Source organism: Carcharodon carcharias, chromosome 19, assembly GCF_017639515.1.
Source record: "Carcharodon carcharias isolate sCarCar2 chromosome 19, sCarCar2.pri, whole genome shotgun sequence".
Lineage (NCBI taxonomy): Eukaryota > Metazoa > Chordata > Chondrichthyes > Lamniformes > Lamnidae > Carcharodon > Carcharodon carcharias.
Window position 1 is genome coordinate 40,931,985 of NC_054485.1, and position 25,348 is coordinate 40,957,332.

Consider the following 25,348-nt stretch of genomic DNA (forward strand, 5'->3'; position numbering starts at 1 on the left):
TATGTCTGGTCTCGTAAGTGGAGACCTGCCCATGAGCCCCCCTAAAAGTGATGTGGTGCTGACCGTGAAGCCTGGCGCTGATGACCACAAGTGCTGCCCGAAGCAAGGTAGGCAAACAAGCCTCGAAGTTTCAAGCGAAGTGCAGCTCGCCAGGTGCACGTCGCTTACGTTCATTGTGAAACATGTCGGCATGATCCCGGATGATCCAGCATTGTGGGAGATGATTCCGGTGAGCAGGGCTTATAATGATATGCAGATATATTAAAATGAAATTCCTGATGTCTGGCGGTGGGAAAGGTGGCTCGCCATTGACGGACGGAGCGGATGATCACAAACTGTTTTCATTATGTCGTGAAACTGATTTTTTGGCCTTCCCGCCATACTGTCCACTCACACCCGCCACAACATCCAACGCCAAGGGGCATGGAAAATTCCGCCCTAAGTCGTTGAGGTATACCACAAAAAGCAAGGAACGTTATACTGAGCCCTGCAGCACCCCACTGGAAACAGCCTTCCAGTCACAAATCCAAGCATCAACTGTTACCCTTTGGCTCCTGCCACTTGCTATTTCCTTAGATCCCATGGGCTTTTAATCACGTGACTCGTGTTATGACCGGGTGAGAAGAGGTGAATTGGCTCCCTCTATTCAACCTCCTTGGTTGGTCACATAAAAGATTTAAGTTTCTTTTTCAGGACGGTATGCCTTTTCCATATCAATATATACTAATTTCTTTAAGCTGTGAGCAATAAGGAGCCAATTAACAAAGTTTTCTTGAGTCAAAGAAAGAGCAAATTTATTAACCACTAAACCTGAGAAAAATGATAAAAACATAAGATCCAGCATTCGGTCCTCATGCAGTCACTAGGGCACACACACAAACACAGGTATCCTAAATCAGGGGAGTTAGAGTCCAAAAAAAAAAGTAAAAGATTATATGGCTAAGTGTCCTTTGATTGTCCTTGAGGCATAGATTTTTAACATTGCAGCCAATATGGGTTAGCTGGCTTCTTGGATGCGGGCAGGTGTAGAAGATGTTGCAATTGTTAAGAGATCCCGGTTCGCTGGCAGGTTTCTGGTAGAGTTGTCTTCTCAAACCAGGCAACGCGCTTATTCCAAAGGAGAGACACAGAGAGAGAGCACAGCCCTCAGTTTGTTTCCTCTGCCTGAAGACTTTTTGGGCACTTTTTGTGATTTGCGATCTCTCTCTAATGGCTGGCAGCCTTGCCTTGAAATACTTCACCCATTGTGTATTTCCAAGAGGTTTTGGGTTGGTCTGTCTGTGGCAGCTATTGTCTCAATATCCAGTACTCTGCATTTTTAATATCTCTTCCCTAGACAGTAACTAGTTTTGATGGGTGTCTGGTTATAGGAGATGTCTTTCTCTTCACGCTCTCCTGAAGGTGATTTGTTGATTTCTCACCTTCATCTTGGAATGTGGCCTTGCATTTTTAAGCAGTTTCATCTGTCTCGGTTCAAATTGCAAAATTTCCAGTCAGTTGAAAGTTGAAAAATCATATTTTCAAAAATAAAGGGGCAGACCCATGTAACACTAATTTGCTATGTGGGACCTTATCAAAAGTCTTGCAAAAATCCATGTAGACTACATCAAATGCACCATCCTCACCAATCCTCCTAGTTATCTCAGAAATTTCAATCAAGTTTTTCAGACATGACCTCCCTTAACAAATCCATGCTGAATGTCCTATATTGATCCATGCCTTTTTAAATGATAACCAAAACTGTCCTTAATTTTTTTTCCAAAAGTTTAGCTGACTGACCTGTAATTACTCAACCTATCTCTTTCTCCCATTTTAAACAATGTACAATGTTAGTAGTCCTCCAATACTCCAGCACCATGCCTGTAGCCAGAGAGGATTGGAAAATGATGATCAGAGTCTCTGCTATTTCCTCCTTTGTTTACCTTAAAAACCTGTTATGCATTTCATCCAGGCCTGGTGATTTATTGACTTTCAAAAGATGCTAAAATCCTTAAAATTTCCTCTTTAACCATATTTATCCCAACCAATATTTCACATTCCATGTCCTTAACTACAGCATCTACATTGTCCCCCTCTTTTGCAAAAGCTGATGCAAAGTATTCATTCAGAACCTTTATAGGATCACAGAGTTGTTACAGGGTAGAAGGAGGCCATTCAGCCCATTGCGTCTGTGCCAGCTTTCTGAATGAACAATGCAGCTAGTGTAATACCTCTGCCTTCTCCCCTTCTCCCAGCTGGTTGACACATTTAAGTACAGATGACTGAGCATACATATGTATATTGTTTACAATGTTTTGATATTTGGAATGCGTAATACCAGATAGGATAGTCACCTCAGATGTGCAGATACACGGAGTACTGTTAGAGATATGCCAAACACATGAATCTCAGAGATATGATAAGTTCAGGAAACTCTGAGGCTTGGACAGCATTGGGATCTTAGAGCTGCAGAAACATGGAGAGTAGAAAGACTTCAGAGGGAGGCATGGAGCGTCTAGTGATCTTGAAATGTGACTACTGAGGCAGCTCAACAACTGAGGCAGCTTGGAAGTCTGCAAGGATCAGGGATCTCAGACTTGTGAAAGGCACACGTGTCTCTGAGAGGTGGTCTCCAAAATAGAAAGAAAATAATTTAGAATTTTTAACAAGCAATTAATAATGTCAGAGCCAGACAGTAGAATTTAATGCCCTCCCTATGATGAGTTTGGAAGCAGGAGGCATTTACTCAGGTGACGGGGGATGGAGGGGCGGGGGGTTTGCTGGGTGATGACCCAGATTAAGTCTCGGGTGGGAGGGCCTTCCCTCCCCACTGCCGATTGAGGCCCTTAAGTGGGTAATTAATGCCCACTGAAGGGCCTGAGCCTGCCACCACTGGTGTTCATCTAGCAGCAGGTGGGGGAGTCACCATACGGGAAGACGGAAAAGCAAACCCTGCTGGATTTGCTTGCGGATCCCAGGGAATGCCTCATTCAAGGCACCCAGTGCCTGATTGAGGGGCCTGGGATTGGGAAGGGGGGAGCCCCGCTGAGGGCCAGCTCTCCTACCTTCGCTGTCTACACCCTCTCCCCTACCCTCCCCATCAGCCCTCCCCATGACCTCCATCCTACCATCGCTCACCTGTCACCCCCCCCTCCCCCCCCACCCCTCCCCGGGGTCCCTCATCAATCCTAGGCCTCTCCCTGGCTGCATTGCCAACAGCTGCCACCATTCCTGCTGGAGTTGCCTGCAATTGACAGCTGCGAGCCTCTGATTGGCGGGCAGGTCTCGGGAGCAGAAACCCTGCCGCTGGAGTCCTCAACCCTGGGGAAGGGCCACTGCAGTCCACTTAAGTGCTTGAAAGGCACTTAATATCTGGGGCTTTCCCCTATTGAGGCCAGGTGTGGCGCCATCGTTCCAGCAACAAATTTTTACGTCTAAATAATCTGAAGTTACATAAAACATATGCTATAAAATGTTAAATAAAATGAGTTGCTGCAATTGCAAATCAATGCTGCTTTTAAGAATCAGCAGAACTTTTTATTATAGGCTGAAAAAGTAGATTTCTTGCTTCCCATAAAATGAGGGAATGAAGGCAGTTAATCTGAATCAACCTGGTTATTATGCTTATTGAATTAAACAGAAAACATAAATCTAATCAGGTGCAATTTGCAGTCTTAAAGAAGACACATTTAAAATTCATCTTTCTAATTCAAATACTAACGTGCTTTTATTTTCAATTAGGGAATACGTTGCCTTAAAACTAATTTCAAGTGAAGCGATATCCGGAGAAAAAAAAAGTCTAAATGGCTCTAACCTTTATTGAAAATTTTCAGATAAGAGTATATCAAATATTAGCAGGAAAGTCTATTTGAGCCATGATTGAGCCATGAAGCCTGCTCCTTTCACAGACCATTTACAATTTACCTGACCATGGACATAAGTTTAATCTCCAGATGAAAATTTTGCACAATACTCTAGACAACATTTCAACAATTCACAGTATAGGAAACACTGGGTTCACCGATAGCCCGAATAACCTCAGTTAATTGGCACATACTTGAGAACTGAATGGCGAAGCCCTGCTTGCTGGTGAAGAAGTCTGTGTCGAACTGGAGTGTGATGGAGTTGAACGTGCTGTGGATATCAGGGGGCAAGGTGGAGCCGCTCATCTCCCTCAGCAGGATGCCACTCTCCAGCGATCCATCCCAAATCTTCAGAACGTCATGAACAGTTTCTGTGTGGAAAACTAGAAAGTGGATGCTAAAGGAAGAAACAAAAAGAGAAATGAAGTATAAGATCAGGGATTTTTTTTTTTAAGTTCATTCACTGAATGTGGGCTTCATTGGCTGGGTCAGTATTTACTGCCCATCCCTAATTGCCCTTGAGAAGGTAGTGGTGAGCTGCCTTTTGAGCTGGTGAGCTGATTTGCTTTTGAAACCCTGCTGCACATATGGGGATGTAGATTGCTACCCCAGCTTTTGCTACTTAGCAGTTTTCAACTGCGTATTTCTTCAGGTCAGCAGTATAATGGGACTATTTTCCTTCCATGATCTCAAACTCCTAAATTATGATGGTCAATACAGGATTGAAAAAAAAGTTTGACATTTTAAAGATGTTGGGCAGGATTTTCTCCTCACCAGGAAGTTGAAGTGTGGGTGTGTGCAGTTGTGCCTCCGATCGGCGCCCCTGATTGGGGGCGCGCCACCATTTTATGTGGGGGGGCCTTAATTGACATCCACACGGAAGCACAATCCCTGTGCGGGTGGGGGTGGGGGGGGGGGGGGTGGGGGGCGGAATCCCTAAACCCGAGAGTACGCTCTTTCACGCATGCGTACAAAAGAGCACACTTATCTCCCTGAGGCTAAGTGCTGTCTCAGGGAGATCGCCTCTAATGTACAAATTATTAAAAATAGAAAAAAAAATCCCTGACATGTCCCCTCTTGTGACACTGTCACATGAGTTGGGACATGTCCATAACTTTTTTAAAAAACTTAATTACATTTTTAAAAACCTACATGAAAGCTCATCCCACCCGTGCATGAGGTTTCATGCTTTTTCTAATGCCCGTCAGGGCTCCTGGCCTGTCCACCAACCTTAAGGTTGGATGGGCAGGCCCATTAATTGCTTAAATAACTCTGTCAATGGCCTCAATTGGCCACTGACAGGTTGGCGGGCGCACAGCTGATTTTGCTGTGGCCCCACTTACCTGAAAAGTTAAGTGGGGCGCGGTGACATCAGGAGTTCCACCAGGCGTCATTTTACGCGTCGGCAAGTGGGCCCCGCACCCCCGCTCGCCGACAGGAAAATCCTACCCGTTGTGTCTTTATAATGGTATAAAAGCACCAATAACTGATAAAGGATTGGGTAAACATGTTGCGGCGTAATTTATTAATTCTAGGCACATGTGAACATATATACATGGGCATAAAGCTTGAAGACACCAGCAGCAAAGATGTATGTGCTGTGCTCTGCTGAAAGCAGAAGTGAAACTAAACTGGGTTGCATGAAACATTTCTTTTCAGTGATGCCATGCTCAAAACTCTTAAAGGCATATTACAACAAAAGGAACACTGAAGACTGGGTTTCAATTTGCCATCCACAAATTCATCTTAATTTTAAGAAAAACACCACAGACTTATTTTCCTCTTTGCCTCACGTAAAAATACACTACAAGGTGTTTGTGGTGAAGTCGATTTGTGCTACCATTAGCTCTCCCAGAGCAAACCACTCATCAATGGCTTTTAGTCAATCTTCCCAATCTTCCAATGCACCGCCAAATCATTCAACAGCCAGTTTGCAATGGTTCGTGGAGGAGGGCGGAGCTTACCTTGGAAAAAATATACATTTTTGCAGCAAAGAAGACTACACGCCATCATTAACAACAAATCCTATTCCTTTTCTGAAAACAACCAATGTAATAATAGAGATAGAATAACAACATACAATCGGAAAACCAGGGTATATAAATATGAAAGTGAAATTGTTTCAAAACAAGGTTAGCTTAATAAATAATACGAACTAATAGAACTCACTGAACTATTGAAGTGCCAAAGCATGCCTCATTTAGCGTGCTATCTCAAATTTAAATGTATTTTATTCACATTTTTTTATTGAAATCCATGAACAATCACACTGCTGCAAATACTGCAATTTACCTGACAGCCCATTTTATTATAGTCTCTTGGTGCTTCATTCTTAGGGATTATTTGGAAACCTTTCTGGCCTGCTCTGAATAATGAGGAGGAATTTATATGCATATTTTACATATATCCTCAAGAATTTGTCGGCTGAGAGAGACTTCTTCAAGCATGCATTTTTATCAATTCTTATTCAACAACTATTTTCCTTTGAAAATTCATAATGAAAGATCTCACAAATGTGAGGCATTGCCCAAACAGATTCTGACAGGTTGTTCTGCTCTCCTTTCATCATATTAGCTGCAAAAGCAGATTAAAGCAGCTGCTTTCCATTTCAGAGACACAGTCCCCTCTAATTGCACTGTCCCAGCTTGTCCCAGGCAGCCACTTATATCATGCAAATGATACTAACCATTTGTTGTTACCTCATGGATAGATTATAAATCTAAATTATATGATGGCCACTAATCCCAGATGTTCTCCCACTGAAATGCACTCACTTGCCCTACATTCCCCTGTACCAGAGGCAGCTGTGCTTCCTTCCTGGTTGGCCTAGAAATATATGAAGAAAATTCTTACTCACACTACAATGTGCCTGATTGAGGGGCCCAGCAACCGGGAGGGGACAGCTACTGAAAGCCAACCCCTTTCCCTTGCATCCACCGTCCCCTGCAATTCTTCCCCACGCCCCCTCCCCCCCAAACAACCTCCACTCCACGATCTCTCTCCTGCTTTCACTTATCTTTGTCTTGGTTCCCACGGTGATCCTGAGCCTCCGGTGGCTGTATTGCTCTAACTGCTCTGGCTGGCACTGGCAGCATGAAGGGCTGCTGGCCTCTGATCTTCCGCCAAATGGTGGAAATCATTCTGTCAAGCTGCACCCACAGATCTGACCATTCTCTGACAGATGGGCGAGACCCCGTCAGCTTGGCACAATGACGGCCATTAATCTTGACAAATACTGCCACCTCTATGTCTTCCACTCATTTCTTTCTTCCCCTGCCCCCATACCTCCTGAATACATTGCAGTCAGGAACATCTAGTTCCCACTCCTGCCCATGTTTAAACCCAGTGTCCATTCTAGCCAGTATATTAAAACCCCCTATGTGCCCATAATCCTTCAATCTTATTTCAAATGCTCTTTACATTAACGCACATTGAAATCATTGTAAGTTAAGCCATTTCTGACTGTTATGGGAATCATGTGATTATATAAACGAATCAGCCCTAAGCATAGGAAATCTTAGGGGTAGAGCTTTTTAGCCTTGGTCTTAGAACAAGCATGTAGCTTCATATGTAAATAAATGTTTCTTAAAAGAAACCAGTCTTGCACTCCAAGCTTATTACACACATGCATTCGAAAAAGCATGATAGTTAGCTTGGTTTTGTCCTCCAATTAATTTCTGCTCCATTTACATTATGCTCAGTCTGTTGCTGTTTGCCCTTCCTAGATTTCTGTGCAGTGTCTCTCCTCTCTGCTTCTGCACTCTGGTGTCCCTAAAGGAGTTATGAACAGGGTAAAAGCAATTTCGAATGTGAAAATATCCAACTGCAAGAGAGTTTATTTCAGTGATTTGAGTAGAGATCTAGCACAGGTGGAGTGGAAACAAAGACTAGCCAAGAAAGAGTTAAAGCAGCAATGGCGGTTCTTCAGGTCAGCCATAGTTCCAGAACAAACTAAGCATCTTGTCCATAAGGAGAAAAATGGGGCACCCAAAGCTAGAGCTCCATAGATGATAAAGGAAATTGATGTTAAAATAAAATGGTTTAGGACAGATGTTAGGTTCAGGAAACAATAGAATAGTATGGCAAATAGAGAATATGAAAAAAGATTATGAATAAAATACAGTAGAACTCAAAAATCTTCTATGCACATTTAAAAAGCAAAAGTATAGTTGAAGAGCACTGGATCCAAAGACAGTGAAGTCATGCTAATCCTGACAAATCCCTGGTGAGACCTCAGCTGGAGTGTTGTGTATAATTCTGCACATCACACATTAGGAAGGAAGTGAAGGCTTGGAGAGGATACAGCGGAAGTTCAGCAGAATGGTACCAGGGATGAGGGATTTCAGTTAGTTGGGGAAATTGGAGAAGCTAGGATTGTTCTCCTTAAAGCAGAGAGGGTTAAAGGGAGACTGAATAAAAGTATTTAAAATATAACGGTTTTAATGGACCATATAGGGAGACACTGTTTCCTCTGGCAAGTGCATCAGTAACCAAAATTAAAATAATTGTTAAAGGAACTAAAGGGGAAATGATACTTTTTACTTGCAGAGTTTTGAGATCTGGAACACACCACCTGACAGGGTGATGGAATTACATTGCATAGAAACTTTCGAAGGGAAATTGGACATGTACTTGAAGAGGACTACTTTACAGGGTTATGGAGAAAAGTCTGGGCTCGACGATTAAATTGGGCAGTCTTTCAAACAGCTAGCAGAGGTATGGCATGCTGAATGGCTTCTTTCTGTACTGTAAGATTCAATGATTCGATGAATTACAACAACACGGTTTAAAGCCTGTTAAGCACGCCAATCATTTTGGACAATTCAAGCAGCTGTTCACTCCTCATTAAAGTCCAAAATCTTTACAATTCAAATTATTTCCTATTTCATGTCACAAACTCATGGCTCTGTTTTGCCATCAGGCTGATAAGAAACCTTGAATATGTATCTGGAAAGGGTTATTATTCAGTGAAAGTTTCAACCTTCCAGGTTCCAGATGTAGACATAAACATATATAATTCCTTTCATAGCCTGGTGCTGCCTTGAAAGAAACACTGTCAAATAAAGATTAGTATCTCCCCATTTAGGTGCACTCCACTGGGTGGATACAGAGGCAAGGAGCTGGATTTTCATCGAGTCAGGATGTTTTAGTACTTTAATGGATGCCTGGGCTCTCAACCAAGAATACATAATGAGGCTTGGCAGAAGAGCCCAGAAATCAATTAGCATATTGAAACACCTGAGATGATGTCATGCCAGCTGTGCTCAATGAAAAGATCAACGAACAGCCTCAGAGGAACCATTGCTTGATTGACAGGTCTAGCTCTCTGATCAATGCTGTCAATTGCACAATATTTAGTTACACAAAGTTAAGGAGTTTCAAGTGCTTGTAGTTTCAGTGATTGAAACTTTAAAGGGTCTAGGTGATTGAAATTTTTATTTCTCTGAAGTAAAAGGACATTTTTTAAAAACATTGTGGAAAGTTATGAATAAATGACTTTCTTTGAAGGTTTTTTGTTAACACATCCTATTCTCACATCACGGTTCCTTGGTTCTATAAAGTATAGTGGATCAGTTGACATGGAAGTGCCATAACTTGACATGAGGGTATGAGGGGCCATGGACGTGGGTGGAAAGGGACAACCAGGCATGGGCCATACGGGTGGGTGGGGGGCATGAGGTTGCATGGATGGGGCAAGGGGAGTGTGTAGTGGGTGAGGGGCTGCAAAAGGTGAGGGCTGGAGGGCCTTTTTGTTTTTAGTCCCACAGCAACGAGGTGAGTCTTTTAAACAGCTCGCCTTGGCACCTAGCAGGCCCTGTGGCTGTCTCCAAATTCCTTCCCAGGTCGGCTGGCATGACTCCAGTCGCACCTGTCCCCTGCAACAATGAAAATTCTGTTCTTGTGGGCACTTTCTCCCAAGGCAGGCAGGCTAAGCCAGGAATTTTCCTGACCTCCGATACCCATCTCGAGGATGAAAATCTAGGCCAAGTTTGACTGAGTTCTTGTAAATCATCCGAATAAATCTATAGGCAAAACATATCCATGTTGCAATGGCAATAGGATCAGAAGGTAGCCTGGTCTATTTCTTAAATGATTCTATATCTTTGGAATGAATGCACAACTTTGAATGGTTGTTATGGATTTCTTATTGTCGCAGCCCACGTTGCCCAGTCACATCCAAGATCTCAGCTGTCAAGTTACGCTTGCAATTGCATAGAGTGGACAAATCATGTTCGCTCACACAGTGTAAGAGCCATTATTACTAAATGATGCATTTTGATGAAGGCAAATGGTTAGCACCAAAATGCCCAATATAGGCAGCTATCCAAAATAAGTGGGGACATTACGAATAGTGGGAACTGTGCTTTAAAACAAGAATTTCTGGTATATTTTTAATAAGTGCCACCTCACTAGAAAGCCCTTTTTGTAAAATGATCCTGCCAAAATGATATGCTGTCGCTTTCCTACTTGATTAAGGGATCCTGTTGGTGAAACTGTCTTTTACTGCTGCTGACATCATCTTATAAATGGCCCTAACTTTCAGTGTTTTCTTTAAAATGGGTCATGAGGCTTAATTATTCACTGGACTAGTATATCATATGAACAGGATTAGGCCATTTGAACAATCAAGGCTGCTCCATCACATTGTCAGCCACACAGCAGCTGTTATCTTTTACAGCTCAATTCTGCGCTCACTCTCCATATCCCATAATACCTTTATTTCCTAACTGCATCCACCTTCTTCAAACACTTCAATTGATTCTGTATTCATGGCCTTCTGCATCAGTGCATCCCATATTTTTATGACCCTCTTTAGTGAAAAATTCTTTTCTGGATTCATTTTTTTTAGAAGGCTCATTGTTGTGTATTTTCCAATTAAAGTTGTGACTTGTTCACCTCATCAGTTCCCTTCACTGTCAATGAAATGAGTCATTAGCCCTCTTATTCTTCAACAATATAACCCAACTTTAACCAACGTCTTAAAAAGAAATCAGAGCTCAATCCATTCACCTCGGGTTTCACCCTCATGAATTGTTGCTGGATTTTTTTTCTGAAGCCAGTAAATCCTTCCCAACGTGGGGGGCTCATGACAGATCACAATTCTTCAAATACTATCTTGGCCAATGCTCCATTCCCTGGTGGTAATTACTTTCCTGCTGTTTAGTGTTCTCTTTCACTGCTGGTACTTTTTACCTTTGTGTTCTACCACATTTATTAATTTTGCAGAAGTGAATTTCACAAAACATTTTAGACAATTTTTGGGCATCATATTGAGACATCACTGATAGTGGACAACTCCAATATAACCAGTGCTAGTGACGAGTAAGGGAAGGTGCTACAAGTCTCTGCTGTTACTGGGGTATTCAGATAAAACTAAGTGTGTTCTAACCAACAACTCATTCCAAGCCAGCTATTGCTTTATGTATTATGTAATTAATAGCTGATGGTTATTAACAGTTAAAGTTATGTAAAATCAGCCATGACGTGTGATAATTCTCTGAGAATATCAATTATCACATAACAAAATGTTGAAACATTCTGTAATATATTTAAAAAGTTACATCTGTGCACACTCTCTGTTGTCAAACTTTTCCTTTAGAAATTCCAGATTTTTCAAGGAAACTGCTGATGTGAGGTGGACACACATTAATTACACCCTCCTGTCGGAGAAAAGATGGTTGCATTTACATTAGAATTTTCATGACCTCAAGATATCCCCAAGTGCTTTACAGTTAAAGAAGTACTCAGTGCCACTGTTGTACAGTAGGAGATACAGCAGGCAATTTGTGCACAGTAAGGTCCCACAAACAGCTATATGATAATGACCAGATCATTTGTTTTAGTGATTTGATTGAAGGATAAATAATGGCCGGCACACAACCCCCCAACCCCCCCTGCATTTCTTCTAAATACGGCTTTGGGATCTTTAATATCCACTTGAGATGGCAGGTGGGCCCTCAGCTTGACAACTCATTTGATAGACAGCGCACTTGACAATACAGTTGGAGAATCCCCTTTGGAAGTTCCCAGGTAAGATTTGCGCTGCTATTGCCCGGAATTGCGAACTTCCCCTAGGCAACTGCCCTGCACTGGGAACTATCCAAAAATGCGATTTAAATCACAAACTTTGGATGGTTCCAAATGGGTTGCACCAAGAGTTATCCAGAAAAATTTAGAAGGATTAAAAGCTCTTCTAACTTCTGGGTAACTATTTCACAGGCTCATATTGACCCCCCTCACAGGGTTGCCCTCACACCCCCGAACCCCTAGTGGACAACCCCCAATGCCCCAGGGGTCTCCGCCACACCCTTTAGGTGTCCCACCGACCCCCTGACACACCAGGGGTCTCTCTCCAAACCCCCAACTACCCCCGCTCCCTGCCATGGGAGTCCCGCCCACCTGCAAGAGGCTACATCCCCTGACAGGAACACCCAACCCACAGGGTTCCCCCACCTCAATGAGGACTTTTCCCTGCTACTGCCAGGACTGACTCTCATCCCCAACCCCTCCAAGGCATGACCCAACCCAACATGACAGGACCCAACAACCCCCCAACCCAGAGGCTCACCTGACCAACCCTCACCCTGGCAGGGGCCTTACACCCTCAACCCCGCTGAGCCCCAACACCCCCTGACCACCCCCACAAAATCCTACACACTTTAAAGTCCATGCAACCATCTCCCCTGTGGGAGTGGGGGAAGGACTCCCACCTTTGAACTTACTTAAGAAACAACCTCCTGTAAATTTGCCTACAAGAAACCTTGCACTTACTGAGAATCCTTCACTGACCAGACTTTCACTTTATTAAAGCATCACACTCATTTATGAAACTGCAGGCCTGCCACAAAAAACACTGAGATTATCATAAGTTACAACCAAATTATTTGACCTTCATGTACATTTGATCATTGTGGTAAGAGAGCATAGATGGAGATGATTGAGTGAGACAATGGATTTTAAAATCCAGGGCAAGTACGTGACAATAAATGACCTCCTTTATTTTAAAACCCACAAAAAGCTTGCTGCTGGAATTATTTAACTGAGATCCTCACTCTGAAGGCAAGAAAACACACACTTACACGTACCAACATTCAGGTCATGGGCAGGGAAAAAAAGAGCTCAAATTCTACCTGTGACATTCCCAAACAATTCTCCCCTTCTTCCCAAACTGATGTTTTTTTATTTAACAAGAAATAAAAACACAAAATCAAACTAGCAAAGAAATATGAGAACATAATATCTGACTTTAAAAAAATTACTAAATTACCTTGCCATATACTGATCAATTAACATTTTCCCTCTTGCCTCAATTTTACCTAAAGGCTATGGTTGGTCTGAATTCTCTCTGTGCAATGCCATGTGAGATTGGTGAGTAAACATTAAATTTGCTCCCTGTGTCACACATTCCTTATTTGAGCATTGCCATTCTGTATTTCTTATAGTGTTTCCCATTATTAAGCAAGCAGTTGTGAGCTGACACACCTGCAGTTGCAAGCTATTCTTAGCAGGTGCAATTTTACAATCCCTGTTCCAAACCAACCATATCCTACATTCATCTACATAATGCCTATGGATACTTTTAAATTTTTATTAAATAATTGCAATCGTTTTAGTGAATGTATAATAATATAATGTAACAATGCCCTAAAATTTTCACAACACTTGCTTGCTAGGCTCATCCCCACCAGGCTAACTCAAACCTTGTTCTAATGACAGGTTACAGCACCTTCACCTGCTCCACCCCCTTTAAAAGTATAAATTTCATCACATTTCCACATCTCCTCAGTTCTGAAGAAGGATCATATGGATTCAAAACATTAACTCTGTTTCTCTCTCCACAGGTGCTGCTAGACCTGCTGAGTTTTTCCAGCATTTTCTGTTTCTGTTCCAGTTCATAGCACAACTGTTTACAATCCAATACTTTAAACACCTTTTCTGGGGCTTCAGGGAACTCAGAGGTCTCCCCATTGTGAACTCAGAGACTGCTGCCATTGTCTCTAACTGTGAACACCTACACTATTGCTCCAGTAACACCAAATTAATTTTAACCATGTCTGCTCTCAATATTCCCTGTTGTTTTCAGGTCTCTTCATTTGAAGAACCCATTTCAGTTCCACCTCAAAACGTTCATCAAGCACACTCCATGTCTATCAATTAAAAACAAGTGCACCACACAGAAATAATGAGTATTTTATTTATTGCTATGCACAAATGCAATGGATAGCCTAATTACTGTAGAATGTATTATAATGATAGAGGGCTGTGGGGTCTCCCATTGGTGACGTTCATACCTCTATGACAAAGCAGATCTATTACTTATGCTGAGAGTCCTTGGATGGTATAAAATGTGTTTGTCGTTATCTTTTTGTTATGATTGAGATCTAGCGAGATGTACAAACTGAGGCCAAGCTGTCATACTCAAGGTAGAAAATACTCTAGAAAATAAAGAGTGCTTACAAACGGCTAAATTAATAGGGGTTTTAGGAGTGAGAAGCACCAAAATGAAACAAAAAGTCAACCTTTGGTGTACAACTACTAAATTAGTATCTGCAGCAAACATACCTAGGCATGGAACATAGGACAATACAATTAGTAAATGTGACAAATGTTCAGCATTGGACTGAAGGCAATGTTGTAGCTTCTGCAGTGCATGATTATTCCAATCAATCTTTCTCAAGGAAGGGAGCACAGCTTATGACACTTTGACTGTCAGTTGAGACAGATAGAACAATGGGCCAGGCAATGGGCCAGACATTCTACACATTCATTGTCAATGTGTAAGAGTTACTCAAAATATACACCACCGAAAAAGACCATGCTCCGCTCTAGCCTCTGCCCATTCTTCCTCAGTTAAGGCTATCAGCAAAACCCTCAAGTCCCTTCTCTTTAGTATGCTTACCTAGCTTGCTGTTATTGCTATTTGCCTCAAATACTCTCTATGGGAGGGAGTTCCATATTCATTGCATGAAGGAGTTTCTTCTAAATTACCTATTTTGATTTCTTCATAACAATCCTATATCAACGACCTCTGGTTTTGCACTTCCACATTCCCTCTATCTACTTGAACAAAATCGACCATAATTTTAAAGGCCTCGATTTGGTGATTCCTCAACCTTAGGCTATAGATGTGTTTTCACATTACCTTTATATACAACAGAATAAGTACATAGAGATTACTGAATAAATAGGCTCGGTGGATAATGGGATCAAAAGCATCATAAGGAATAAAACCCTTGGGGGCAGTTTTCAAAGGTTCCTTCAGATGTTAAAAAGCCTCCAAGGTGGTCAAGACAGGTGCAAGGATTTTTAAGGTGGTGGAGTTTTCCCTCCCACCATCCAAAGAGTTGGTAGTGAATGTGTCCTTGCCAATATTGGCTGCCCCTCATCCATTTATCACTCCAAGTGTTTATTGACTGGAGATGGGACTTCTGTCCCTCACTCAGGAGGAAGTCCTGCCTCAGAGAGTTGACGGCCAATCTGGCACATGGCATATAATGTGTGAAAATGTGAATTTGTCCACTTTGGTAGGAAGAATAGGAAAGCAGTATACTATTTAAATGGAGAGAGATTGCAGATATCACACCCATGCAGTTATGAAATTGTGGATTTTTAAGGAAAATAGTTAAAAGTACATTCCTGCTTTAAAAAAACTTTTAAGTTAAGTTCTAAAAGTTGTTTCAAGATGGAACTCACAGCAGACAGCTGTCCCCATAGATGAGTGCTTAAACATTGTCGAACTATGTTATCTCAAAATCAGTCACTAAGAGAGTCATTAATAATTCAAGAATGCCTTGGACAACACAATTGAATCTTCTGAAAGTGAGATTTCCCTGTTGCCAGCAGGAAGAACCTCTTCAAAGGCTGGAATCTAACTACCTTCCTGGCCTTGTGTCACTGTTTCACACAAGGCCAGGACGTTAGTTAGATTCCAGCCTTTGAAGAGGCTCTTCCTGCCGGCAACAGTGAAATCTCACACTTTTAGAGTCGTGCAGACTCGAAACGTTAACTGTGCTCCCTTCCACAGATGCTGCTAGGCCTGCTGAGTTTTTCCAGGTATTTTTATTTTTGCATTGAAAATTAACACAGCAGCCATTTTTTTGTGTTTTTGAACTGTGTAAAAGAGGCAGCAAGAGGCCATTTTTATGTGGCAGTGCGAGAGACAATTCTAGCATACAGCTCTCAGCTGAACCAGCCATGAGGCACATCTGAGAGCTGGGGTTCCCTGCCTTCAGGAATTACAGAGTAAGGCATCCAAAAATCATTCTTGGTCTGCTGAGAAGAAACCAGTCAATCTTAAAGTGTCAATACCTGCAGTTTCCAGTAGGAAAGGAGCCTCTCCCAGCATCTACTCTACCTACCGAGCTCACCTACAGAGGAAAACATCAACTATTTGACTTTAAAAGTCATCACATCTGCAAAAGTGAACCTCAAGTTCCTACTTCATTTCGGAAAGAAGAGATTCAAGCAATGGGCCCACAACAATATCTCAGAGACTGATTTAAAATCTCATCTTTAAGTATTGTTTTTTCCTTTTCTGCATTTTAATTTAAAATATATATTAATATATTTTAGTTAATAACTTTATCATTTTTACTTAAGTAACTTTCAGCAGTAGTTTTGTCATAAACTAACCTTTACCTTGTTTAAGAATAAACTTGACTACTGAGTTATTTTTAAATTGAACCATTCACAATTAAAAGGGAATAATCTATCATGAAATTATTTACCTGTGTGTCCCTGGGTGCTATCAAGCCATATGTGGAGATTGTAACATTTAAGGTACAGGATGTTCCAATGCTTGTTACATCAGTTCCTGCCGAGTAACAAGGGTGGGACTCTCTGGGATTGCTCTGATGGGTCACCAGAACCATTCAAGGATCAGTGAACAACTCTTCTTGAGTCAGTCAGTTTTAGGAAAGTCAGCAACAGGGGGCAAAAAGCTCATGCAGCCAAAGTGCTGCTGTTAGTTCTGAGGAGGTGAGAAGAGGGCTCAGAGGAAGCCCTGATAATCAAAGAGGGCTCAGGGGAAGCCCTGGGAGTCATATATACCTGAATGTAGCCGGGAGACAGGAGTTCAGAGAAACTCAGGGGCAGCGCTAGCTCAGTGAAGCTAGCTGTCTAGCAAAGAGCTGAAATTAGGTCAGTAAGTAGAGCTGAAGTGCAGACTCAGGAATCTATGGAGAAGGAGTCTCGGATTGAACCCTGTGAAGTAGGCCATTGTTAAAGTTATCCAAATGGGAGTGACTTTTGGAGAGAATTCCAAGGAAAGATCTTTGAAGGTAAAGCTGGGAATGCCTCATGGGACAGAGTTGCAATGAGATTGTTTGACTTGATGTTTACTGACATCTGGGTGGGTTCTTGAGAAATCCATGCACTCTGTCTTGGTTGCATCTGTCATTTACTTGTGTCATGTTCAACCACAGTTTGTCTGTTAATTCACATGTAACTCATACTTAACCTGTTAGAATATAAGATACATATTGTAAATTGCTTTATCTTCCTGATCTTGTATTGTTAAGTTTGTTTTGGTTTGGTCAAAACCTGTAGAATCTTGTGGCTTTATTCCAAAAGCAGATGTCTTGAATCTCAACTTTTATCTACTTTAAACAAAATGTTATTGGTCCCTAGCTGGATTTCCTCCAATGTCCGAGGGTCTGGCCAAGGATCATAACAAATCACACAAAAATTCTTAGCTCACGGACCACTTTGAGGAAATGTCTTTTACCTGGTCGTGACAGAGAACTTAGTGGTACAGAGGAATCTGGGTGTCCTGGTACATGAACCTCAAAGTTGGTATTTGGGTACAGCAAGTGATTAGGAAGACAAATGGAATCTTGATGTTTATTGCAAGGGGAATAGAATATAAAAGTAGAGAAGTTTTACTGCAGCTGTACAGGGCATTGATGAGATTACATCTGGAGTACTGTGAACAGTTTTGGTCTCCGTATTTGAAAAACAATATAATTGCATTATGAGCATATCAGGGAAGGTCACTTGGCTCATTCCTAGGATAAGGGGCTTATCTTCTTTAGGAAGGTTGAATAGGTTGGGCTGATGCCCACTGGAGTTTAGAAGAATGAGAGGTGATCTTACAGAAACATAGAAGATCCTGAGGAGACTTGACAGGGTGGATGTTGAGGACATGTTTCTCCTTAAGGGACAGACTAGAACTAGGGCAGACAGATTAAAAATATGAGGTTTCCTATTTAAGACAGAGGCATTTTTTTTTTCTCTCAGAGGGTTATTGGTCTGTGGAATTCTCTTTCCAGGAAGTAGTGGATGCTGGATCATCGAATCTATTCAAGACTGAGTTAGATAGATTTTTGATAGACCAGGGAGTCAAGGCTCAAAGGGCCGACTGGTCTTCTGCTGCTCCTAAGTCCTATGTTCCTATGTCCTAAGCAAAGGAACTCCACCTCTGTAATAAACTTGGAATGCAGGGCTGGTTTCTTGTAAGAAACAGTAAGCTTTATTTACAGAGCTCATGATGAAGCTGTATGCTTGTTTCAAGATCAAGGCTAGAAAATTGCCAAGATTCCCCATGCTTAGGGCTAATTCATCTGTACATTCACATGATCCCCATAATAGTAAGAAAAGGTTTAACTTACAATTACTACAACCTGCAAGTTCCCCTCCAAGCCGCACACCATCCTGACTTGGAAATATATTGCCATTCCTTCCCTGTCACTGGGTCAAAATCATGGAACTCTCGTCCCAGCAGCACTGTGGGTGTACCTAGATCAGATGGACTGTTGTGGTTCAAGAAGGCAGCTCACCACCATCTTCTCAAGGGCAATTAGAGATGGGTAATAAATACTGGCCTAACTAATAATGCCCACATTCCATCAAAGAATATTTTAAAAAGTCAGTACCATAAGTTTTTGGTAATAATTAATAATTATGTGCAGTTGAAAATTCATTTCAACTTAAATGGACAAACCAAACTTTTTCTGGCATGTTAGTTGGTATCTAATGGGTAGCACTGCAATTTCACAACCTTCATGTGTTTCAAAGCCTCTTGATGAGGTACCAGTTTAATAAAGCTTGTGGTGGATTTTCTGATCTCCATGTTTAACAGCACATGTGTGGATACCAGAAGTTGCTGGTCAGTTTATCCCTTGATACTGGTGAGCCATAATTCATCATAATTTTTACTGCAAAATCCAGTAACATATGTTGCTCGATCGAGCAATCTGCTCAACGAAATGTGGGTCACAAAACACCTGTTAGGTGTTGTGTCCATTGGAAAATGGTGTAAAAAGAAATTCAGCTTTTGGCTTGCCAGAATCTTTGTTTGGTCGGTAAAGCCAGGTATGGGAAAACCTTGGAGAAGCCAATTTTGTGATCCCCCTAGAAGTTTCCTACACAGATGTTTTCAGATGTGGTACCAGATGTGTACTATTCTGTATGAAATGTTAAATGATGTATGTTCTGAAGCAAGAATAAACTAAGTTAATTCTCAAATATATTATTGCCTCTAATTTCATAAATCTGTTGAAAAGATAAAAGAAGGAACTTACCAAAGTGGAAAATTTATTCCAATATTTTATACCACTTTAGGGCAATGAAACTCACACGCTATTACAGTACCAGACATATTACAATAGCTTTTGTACTACCCTTTTATCTTCTGCCTTGGTGTGCCAGACAATCATAATTGCTCCTTAGGCTCCAACATCAGGAGTCGCAGAAGTGGAGCAGCCCCTAAATTGGAAGTGTTCTTTCCTCAACATCCTCAGAAACACAGTAGAGCAGTTAAAAAACAGCTTTCAAAGTGATTGTGTCATATCTAACACATTCCTGCCTCATTATAAATGATGGTAATTTGTTTTCGGACTCAGACTCGGCACCCGAGCAAAGGGGCCTGAGGCTAGCCTTAGGTTTCACCTAAATATTGTGGCTGATGGGCTGGTGCCTATTGCGCTGCTACAAGCAGGTCGCCCTCCAGGAGGTTTGGCTTTTCTCCTGTTTGCTTAGCCAGCGCTAGCCTTGATTAAATCCCTGGAAGTGGATGAAAGATAGACAGCAGGATGGATCTAATCATGACTGTCAGCAATGCTGTGTTGTGGGGCTGGGAGGAGCACTCTTGCTTCATCTAGCTTCTCATTAAAATTCAGGATGCAAATCAAAATATCAGAAGTACTTTCTCATGTTAGCTCACCACCCCACCACATCACACATAGACACTTTGTAACACATTCCCAGCTATCTCTTCCAATGGGGAATCTATAACATCAGTTGAAGTATTAAGCAGCAACTCATTAGATTCACAGTGGAATATTCAGGGTAGCCTGTGAGATAGAGTTGATACGATGCTGTTACTAAAGTTGTTTGTTGTTTTTAGCTATAATCTTTTCTCCTGTATCATTCTGTGCTGGATCATTCAGAACCATAACTATAAATACAGAACTAGCAAAGAAACAGGAAAAGACAATAGGAACAAGAGCAGCATGGGTACGTAGCAATCGGATTGCACTGTGCAACATGATTAAAAGTATAAATTAAGCTGAATCCAAGTACGGTATCACGGCCATTTAAAGGAGCAATTTGTGGAGGTGGCGATAATATTTTTGCTGTCAGTTGCAGAGCATGATAATCAGGAAATGCTTTTTCAGCTGGTTGCAGTATTCAGTGAATTAAATTTGTGCTCATTGGTACTTTTTGCTGTTCTGAAAATTTCACAAAAATGGTGGTTATTTATGATTCATCAGATTCAGAATCTGGATGGAAAGCATACGCTCTGTGAAAAGCTGCCAGCAAATCCAGTTTCAAGTAATAATTTATTACAGAAGCTTCTTATTTTTCTGTAATTTAAACAAGAATTGCTGAACTGATATAAGGCTGATTATGGTGACAAATCAACCATGGTTGGCCTACCCTTTTATTAAGTAATTTTTTGGTTATTTTAATAATCTAAAAGCAAGCTACATTTTTGTGCATGTTACTGCACTTTTTTTTAATCCCAGGCATATCATTAATTCCAACTGGTGGTATAGACAGTGCTTTGGAGGACATGCAGTGAGTAGATGCAAAGCAGTCTAGCACGTGAAACACTGTCAGCAATCATTTCAGTATGTCCCCACTTTTGAAACAGCTGTCTTGAAGGGATGCTACATTAAAGAGCTTACCTTGGTGCCATTGGTAGGGTTTAATTGAAAGAAAGAGAACTGCATTTCAATTAAGAAGAATTTCTTGTTATAACGCACACACAGGAGCACCTGTTCCCAAAGCTGTTGCCACATCTCTGAGTCATAGCACAGAAAAGTGAAGCCTTACTGCCAAGGAGACCCTCATTATCCCCTCCTTCCCCTAACCCAGGGAATTCTGTTAAGCACAGCTAAATGGCAAGTTATCACACTTTTGCACCAGAAGGGTTTTGATGATTTCCTGCTTCTGGAATATTATTGTTTTAACAAGCTCTTTCCTCATACCCAAATACTTTGTATGACAAGTTTGATGTTTGCAGAGGTTCCGAGAGGGCATTTTTTCCCTGCTGTTAGAAAATGTATCATCACTGATTTGTCACCTCATTTATCCACAACACTTTTCTTGAGTTTTTTTTTTGCTTTCACCCAATGGGCCTCAAATCCACAATGCAATGGGCCAGATTTATTTGCAGCAGGGCTTCCAATGGCCCATGTTGTTCATTAGATTTGCCCCTGCACATTTTACACTTTTTGCATAGAAAATTGCTGAAAGTGTGAGCTGATAATAAGGGTGCACTGTGGGAAACAGGGCATTTGGAACCTGAGTGAACAGGGCAACCAACAGGGTATCCCCTTAACCAACTGGACTGGGCAATAGTGAAATTAACAGCAAAAGGAAGTGTATATTAAAGTTGGTGATTCCCATATCAAATCAGGTACAGAAAGAAATATAAAGAGAATAAAAGAAGGATTGGATTGAAAGAGAAAAAAGACAAAGAAAAAGCAAAGGTTTAAAAAAAAACTGAAGGAATGAGAGTCTAGACTTGTAATGGTTAATGTTCAGTGACAGAGAGCTTCATGGGCAGTAATTAACACTTATCACATCATTAAAAGGGTACCAAGGTTTGAAATGGCTTGACTACATTTTCTGAGCCAAACTTTACCATCATGCTAACAGCTGACAATAGTATGTTAATTACATTACTAAGGGTAAGGATACACAGGTGAAGGACATTGATTAATTCAGTACCTTGAGCACATATAAATAAAGACTTTCTGGGGTACATCATCACCTCTGGGAATGATATTTTGGTTTAGTTAGTTAAGTTTCCTTTGATGTTTTGATTTTTGTTACAGTGGCCTGCCAGGGGCTGTCACCCCCTCTCATTTATTGGTTTTTGTTTAACTTATTGATTTTTGTATCAATAAAAAAGACTATAAAGGAAGACTTCTGGGTCACTAGGTTTTGGTAAGTCAGGAGGCAGACATCTGTAATGCTGCATTCTATAAATAAATCCAGTATTAATTTAAAAAGATTGGCATTTGGTTGCCTATCTGTTTTTGGCGTGAATTAACAATAAGGCTCATGAATGCAGAAATTGCTGTTGGAGATGCACCTGTCCACTGTTAGCTTCATAAAAGTGGCATTTCCACGTCTGGTTTCCTATTCAAAGGCTTTGAGTGGTATGAAGTTCCAGCGCTTACATAGTAGATATGTAAATTCACCACAGCAAGTTAGGGTTTGTCAGTTTCAGCCCAAATATCCTTTTTAATTGAATGATAAGTCTTCAACAACTTCTCCAACATTGAAAATTAATTTAGTCCCTTTACTTCTGAACTTAATTGCTGTTGGATAGTTAAAAAAATATTTAATTAAATGTTAAAAGCAAAACACTGCGGATGCTGGAAATCCAAAAAAACCCAAAAATACCTGGAAAAACTCAACAGGTCTGGCAGCAGCTGCAGAGAGGAACACAGCTAACATTTAATTAATTCAACAGAATTAAGTAAAAATAGAAGAGAGGTGAAATATAAGCTGGTTTAAGGTGGGGGGGCGGGTGGGACAAGTAGAGCTGGATAGAGGGCCAGTGATAAGTGGAGATAACCAAAAGATGTCACAGACAAAAGGACAAAGAGGTGTTGAAGGTGGTGATATTATCCAAGTAATGTGCTAATTAAGGTGGAGAGCAGGACCAGCAAGATAGTCCTAGTGGGGGTGGGGTGAAGGAAACAAAAAAGGCTAAAAGGTAGAGATAAAACAATGGATGGAAATACATTAAAAAAAATGGAAATAGGTGGGAAAAGAATAATCTAAATAAATTATTGAGAATAAAAGGAGGGATCAGAAAGGGGGTGAGTATGGAGGAGAGAGTTCATGAACTAAAATTGTTGAACTCAATATTCAGTCTGGAAGGCTATAAAGTGCCTAGTCGGAAGATGAGGTGCTGTTCCTCCAGTTTGCGTTGAGCTTCACTGGAACAATGCAGCAGGCCAAGGATGGACATGTGGGCATGAGAGCAGGGTGGAGTGTTGAAATAGCAAGCGATAGGGAGGTCTGGTAATGCTTGCGGACAGACCGAAGATTTTCTGCAAAGCAGTCACCCAGTCTGCGTTTGGTCTCTCCAATGTAGAGGAAAATGCATTGGGAGCAATGAATGCAGTAGACTAAATTGAGGGAAGTGCAAGTGAAATGCTACTTCATTTGAAAGGAGTGTTTGGGCCCTTGGTGAGGAGAGGGGAAGTAAAGGGGCAGGTGTTGCACCTTCTGCGGTTGCATGGGAAGGTGCCGTGGGAGGGGGTTGAGGTGTAGGGGGTGATGGAGGAGTGGACCAGAGTGTCCTGGAGGGAACATTTCCTGCAGAATGCCGCCGGGGGCGGTGGTGAAGGGAAGATGTGTTTGGTGGTGGCATCATGCTGGAGATGGCAGAAATGGCGGAGGCTGATCCTTTGAATGCGGAGGTTAGTGGGGTGATAAGTGAGGACAAGGGGGACCCTATCATGTTTCTGGGAGGGAGAGGAAAGTGTGAGGGCAGATCCGCAGGAGATGGGCCGGACACGATTGAGGGCCCTGTCAACCACCATGGGTGGAAAACCTTGGTTAAGGAAGAAGGACAACATGTCAGAGGAACTGTTTTTAAAAGTGGCATCATCAGAACAGATGTGACGGAGGCGAAGGAACTGAGAGAATGGGATGGAATCCTTACAGGAAGCGGGATGTGAGGAGTTGTAGTCGAGGTAGCTGTGGGAGTCGGTAGGCTTGTAATGGATAGTGGTGGATGTCTATCACCAGAAATTGAGACAGAGAGGTCAAGGAAGGGAAGGGAAGGGAAGTGTCAGAGATGGACCATGTGAAAATGATGGAGGGGTGGAAATTGGAAGCAAAATTAATAAATTTTTCCAGGTCCCGATGAGAGCATGAAGCAGCAACGAAGTAATCATCGATGTACTGGAGAAAAAATTGTGGGAGGGTGCTGGTGTAGGACTGGAACAAGGAATGTTCCACATACTCTATAAAGAGACAGGCATAGCTAGGGCCCTTGCGGGTACCCATAGCCACACCTTTTATTTGGAGGAAGTGAGAAGAGTTTAAGGAGAACTTGTTCAATGTGAGAACAAGTTCAGCCAGATGGAGGAGAGTAGTGGTGGATGGGGATTGTTTGGGCCTCTGTTCGAGGAAGAAGCGAAGAGCCATCAGACCATCCTGGTGGGGGATGGAGGTGTAGAGGGATTGGACGTCCATGGTGAAGAGGCGGCGGTTGGGGCCAGGGAACTGGAAATTGTTGATATGATGTAGGGTGTCAGAGGAATCACGGATGTAGGTGGGAAGGGACTGGACGGAGGGAGAGAGAATGGAGTCAAGATAGCAAGAAATGAGTTCCGTGGGGCAGGAACAGGCTGACATGATCGGTCTGCCGGGACAGTCCTGTTTGTGGATTTTGGGTAGAAGGTAGAAGCGGGCCAACCGAAGTTGGGAGACTATCAGGTTGGAAGCTGTGGAAGGAAGATCTCCAGAGGAGATAAGGTCAGTAACAGTCCTGGAAACAATGGCTTGATGTTCAGTGGTGGGGTCATGGTCCAGGGTGAGGTAGGAGGAAGTGTATCCTTCCTTGACCTCTCTGTCTCAGTTTCTCATGATAGACTGTCCACCAATATCCATTACATGTCTACCGACTCCCACAGCTACCTTGACTACAGCTCCTCACGCCCCACTCCCTGTAAGGTCTCCATCCCATTCTCTCAGTTCCTTCGCTTCCGTCGCATCTGTTCTGATTATGCCACTTCCAAAAATAGTTCCTCAAGTCATCCCCGAAGGAAAACGGCTGATAGATCACGGGGAGAGATGAAAGGTGGTGCCAGTGGGGGGGTCAACTGTGATAGGGGAAAGGAAATAGGTGACTGGGGGGACGGTAAAGGACAGGGGAGCAAAAGTAAAACCTCATTAGCAACATGTTGACCAAATCAAATGTGCAACGACAGTCATGATGGGCAAGGTCAGGTAATGCATGGGAGTGTGATCATTGGGTGGGCAGAGATGCAGGTCAGCTCAGATGGACAACTGAAAGCGAACCACAGCAGGCA

At 42.1% G+C, this 25,348-nt stretch overlaps 1 protein-coding gene across 1 annotated transcript in view; it reads right to left on the reverse strand.

Moving 5' to 3' along the window:
• The window catches only part of csmd2 (CUB and Sushi multiple domains 2), a 736,338-nt gene that overhangs the window by 350,739 nt on the left and 360,251 nt on the right, over window positions 1-25,348 (reverse strand). Inside the window, exon 21 of the mRNA XM_041212915.1 lies at window positions 4,037-4,239. Within this exon, the coding sequence (XP_041068849.1) occupies window positions 4,037-4,239 (203 nt within the window). The remainder of the gene's footprint in view (window positions 1-4,036; window positions 4,240-25,348) is intronic.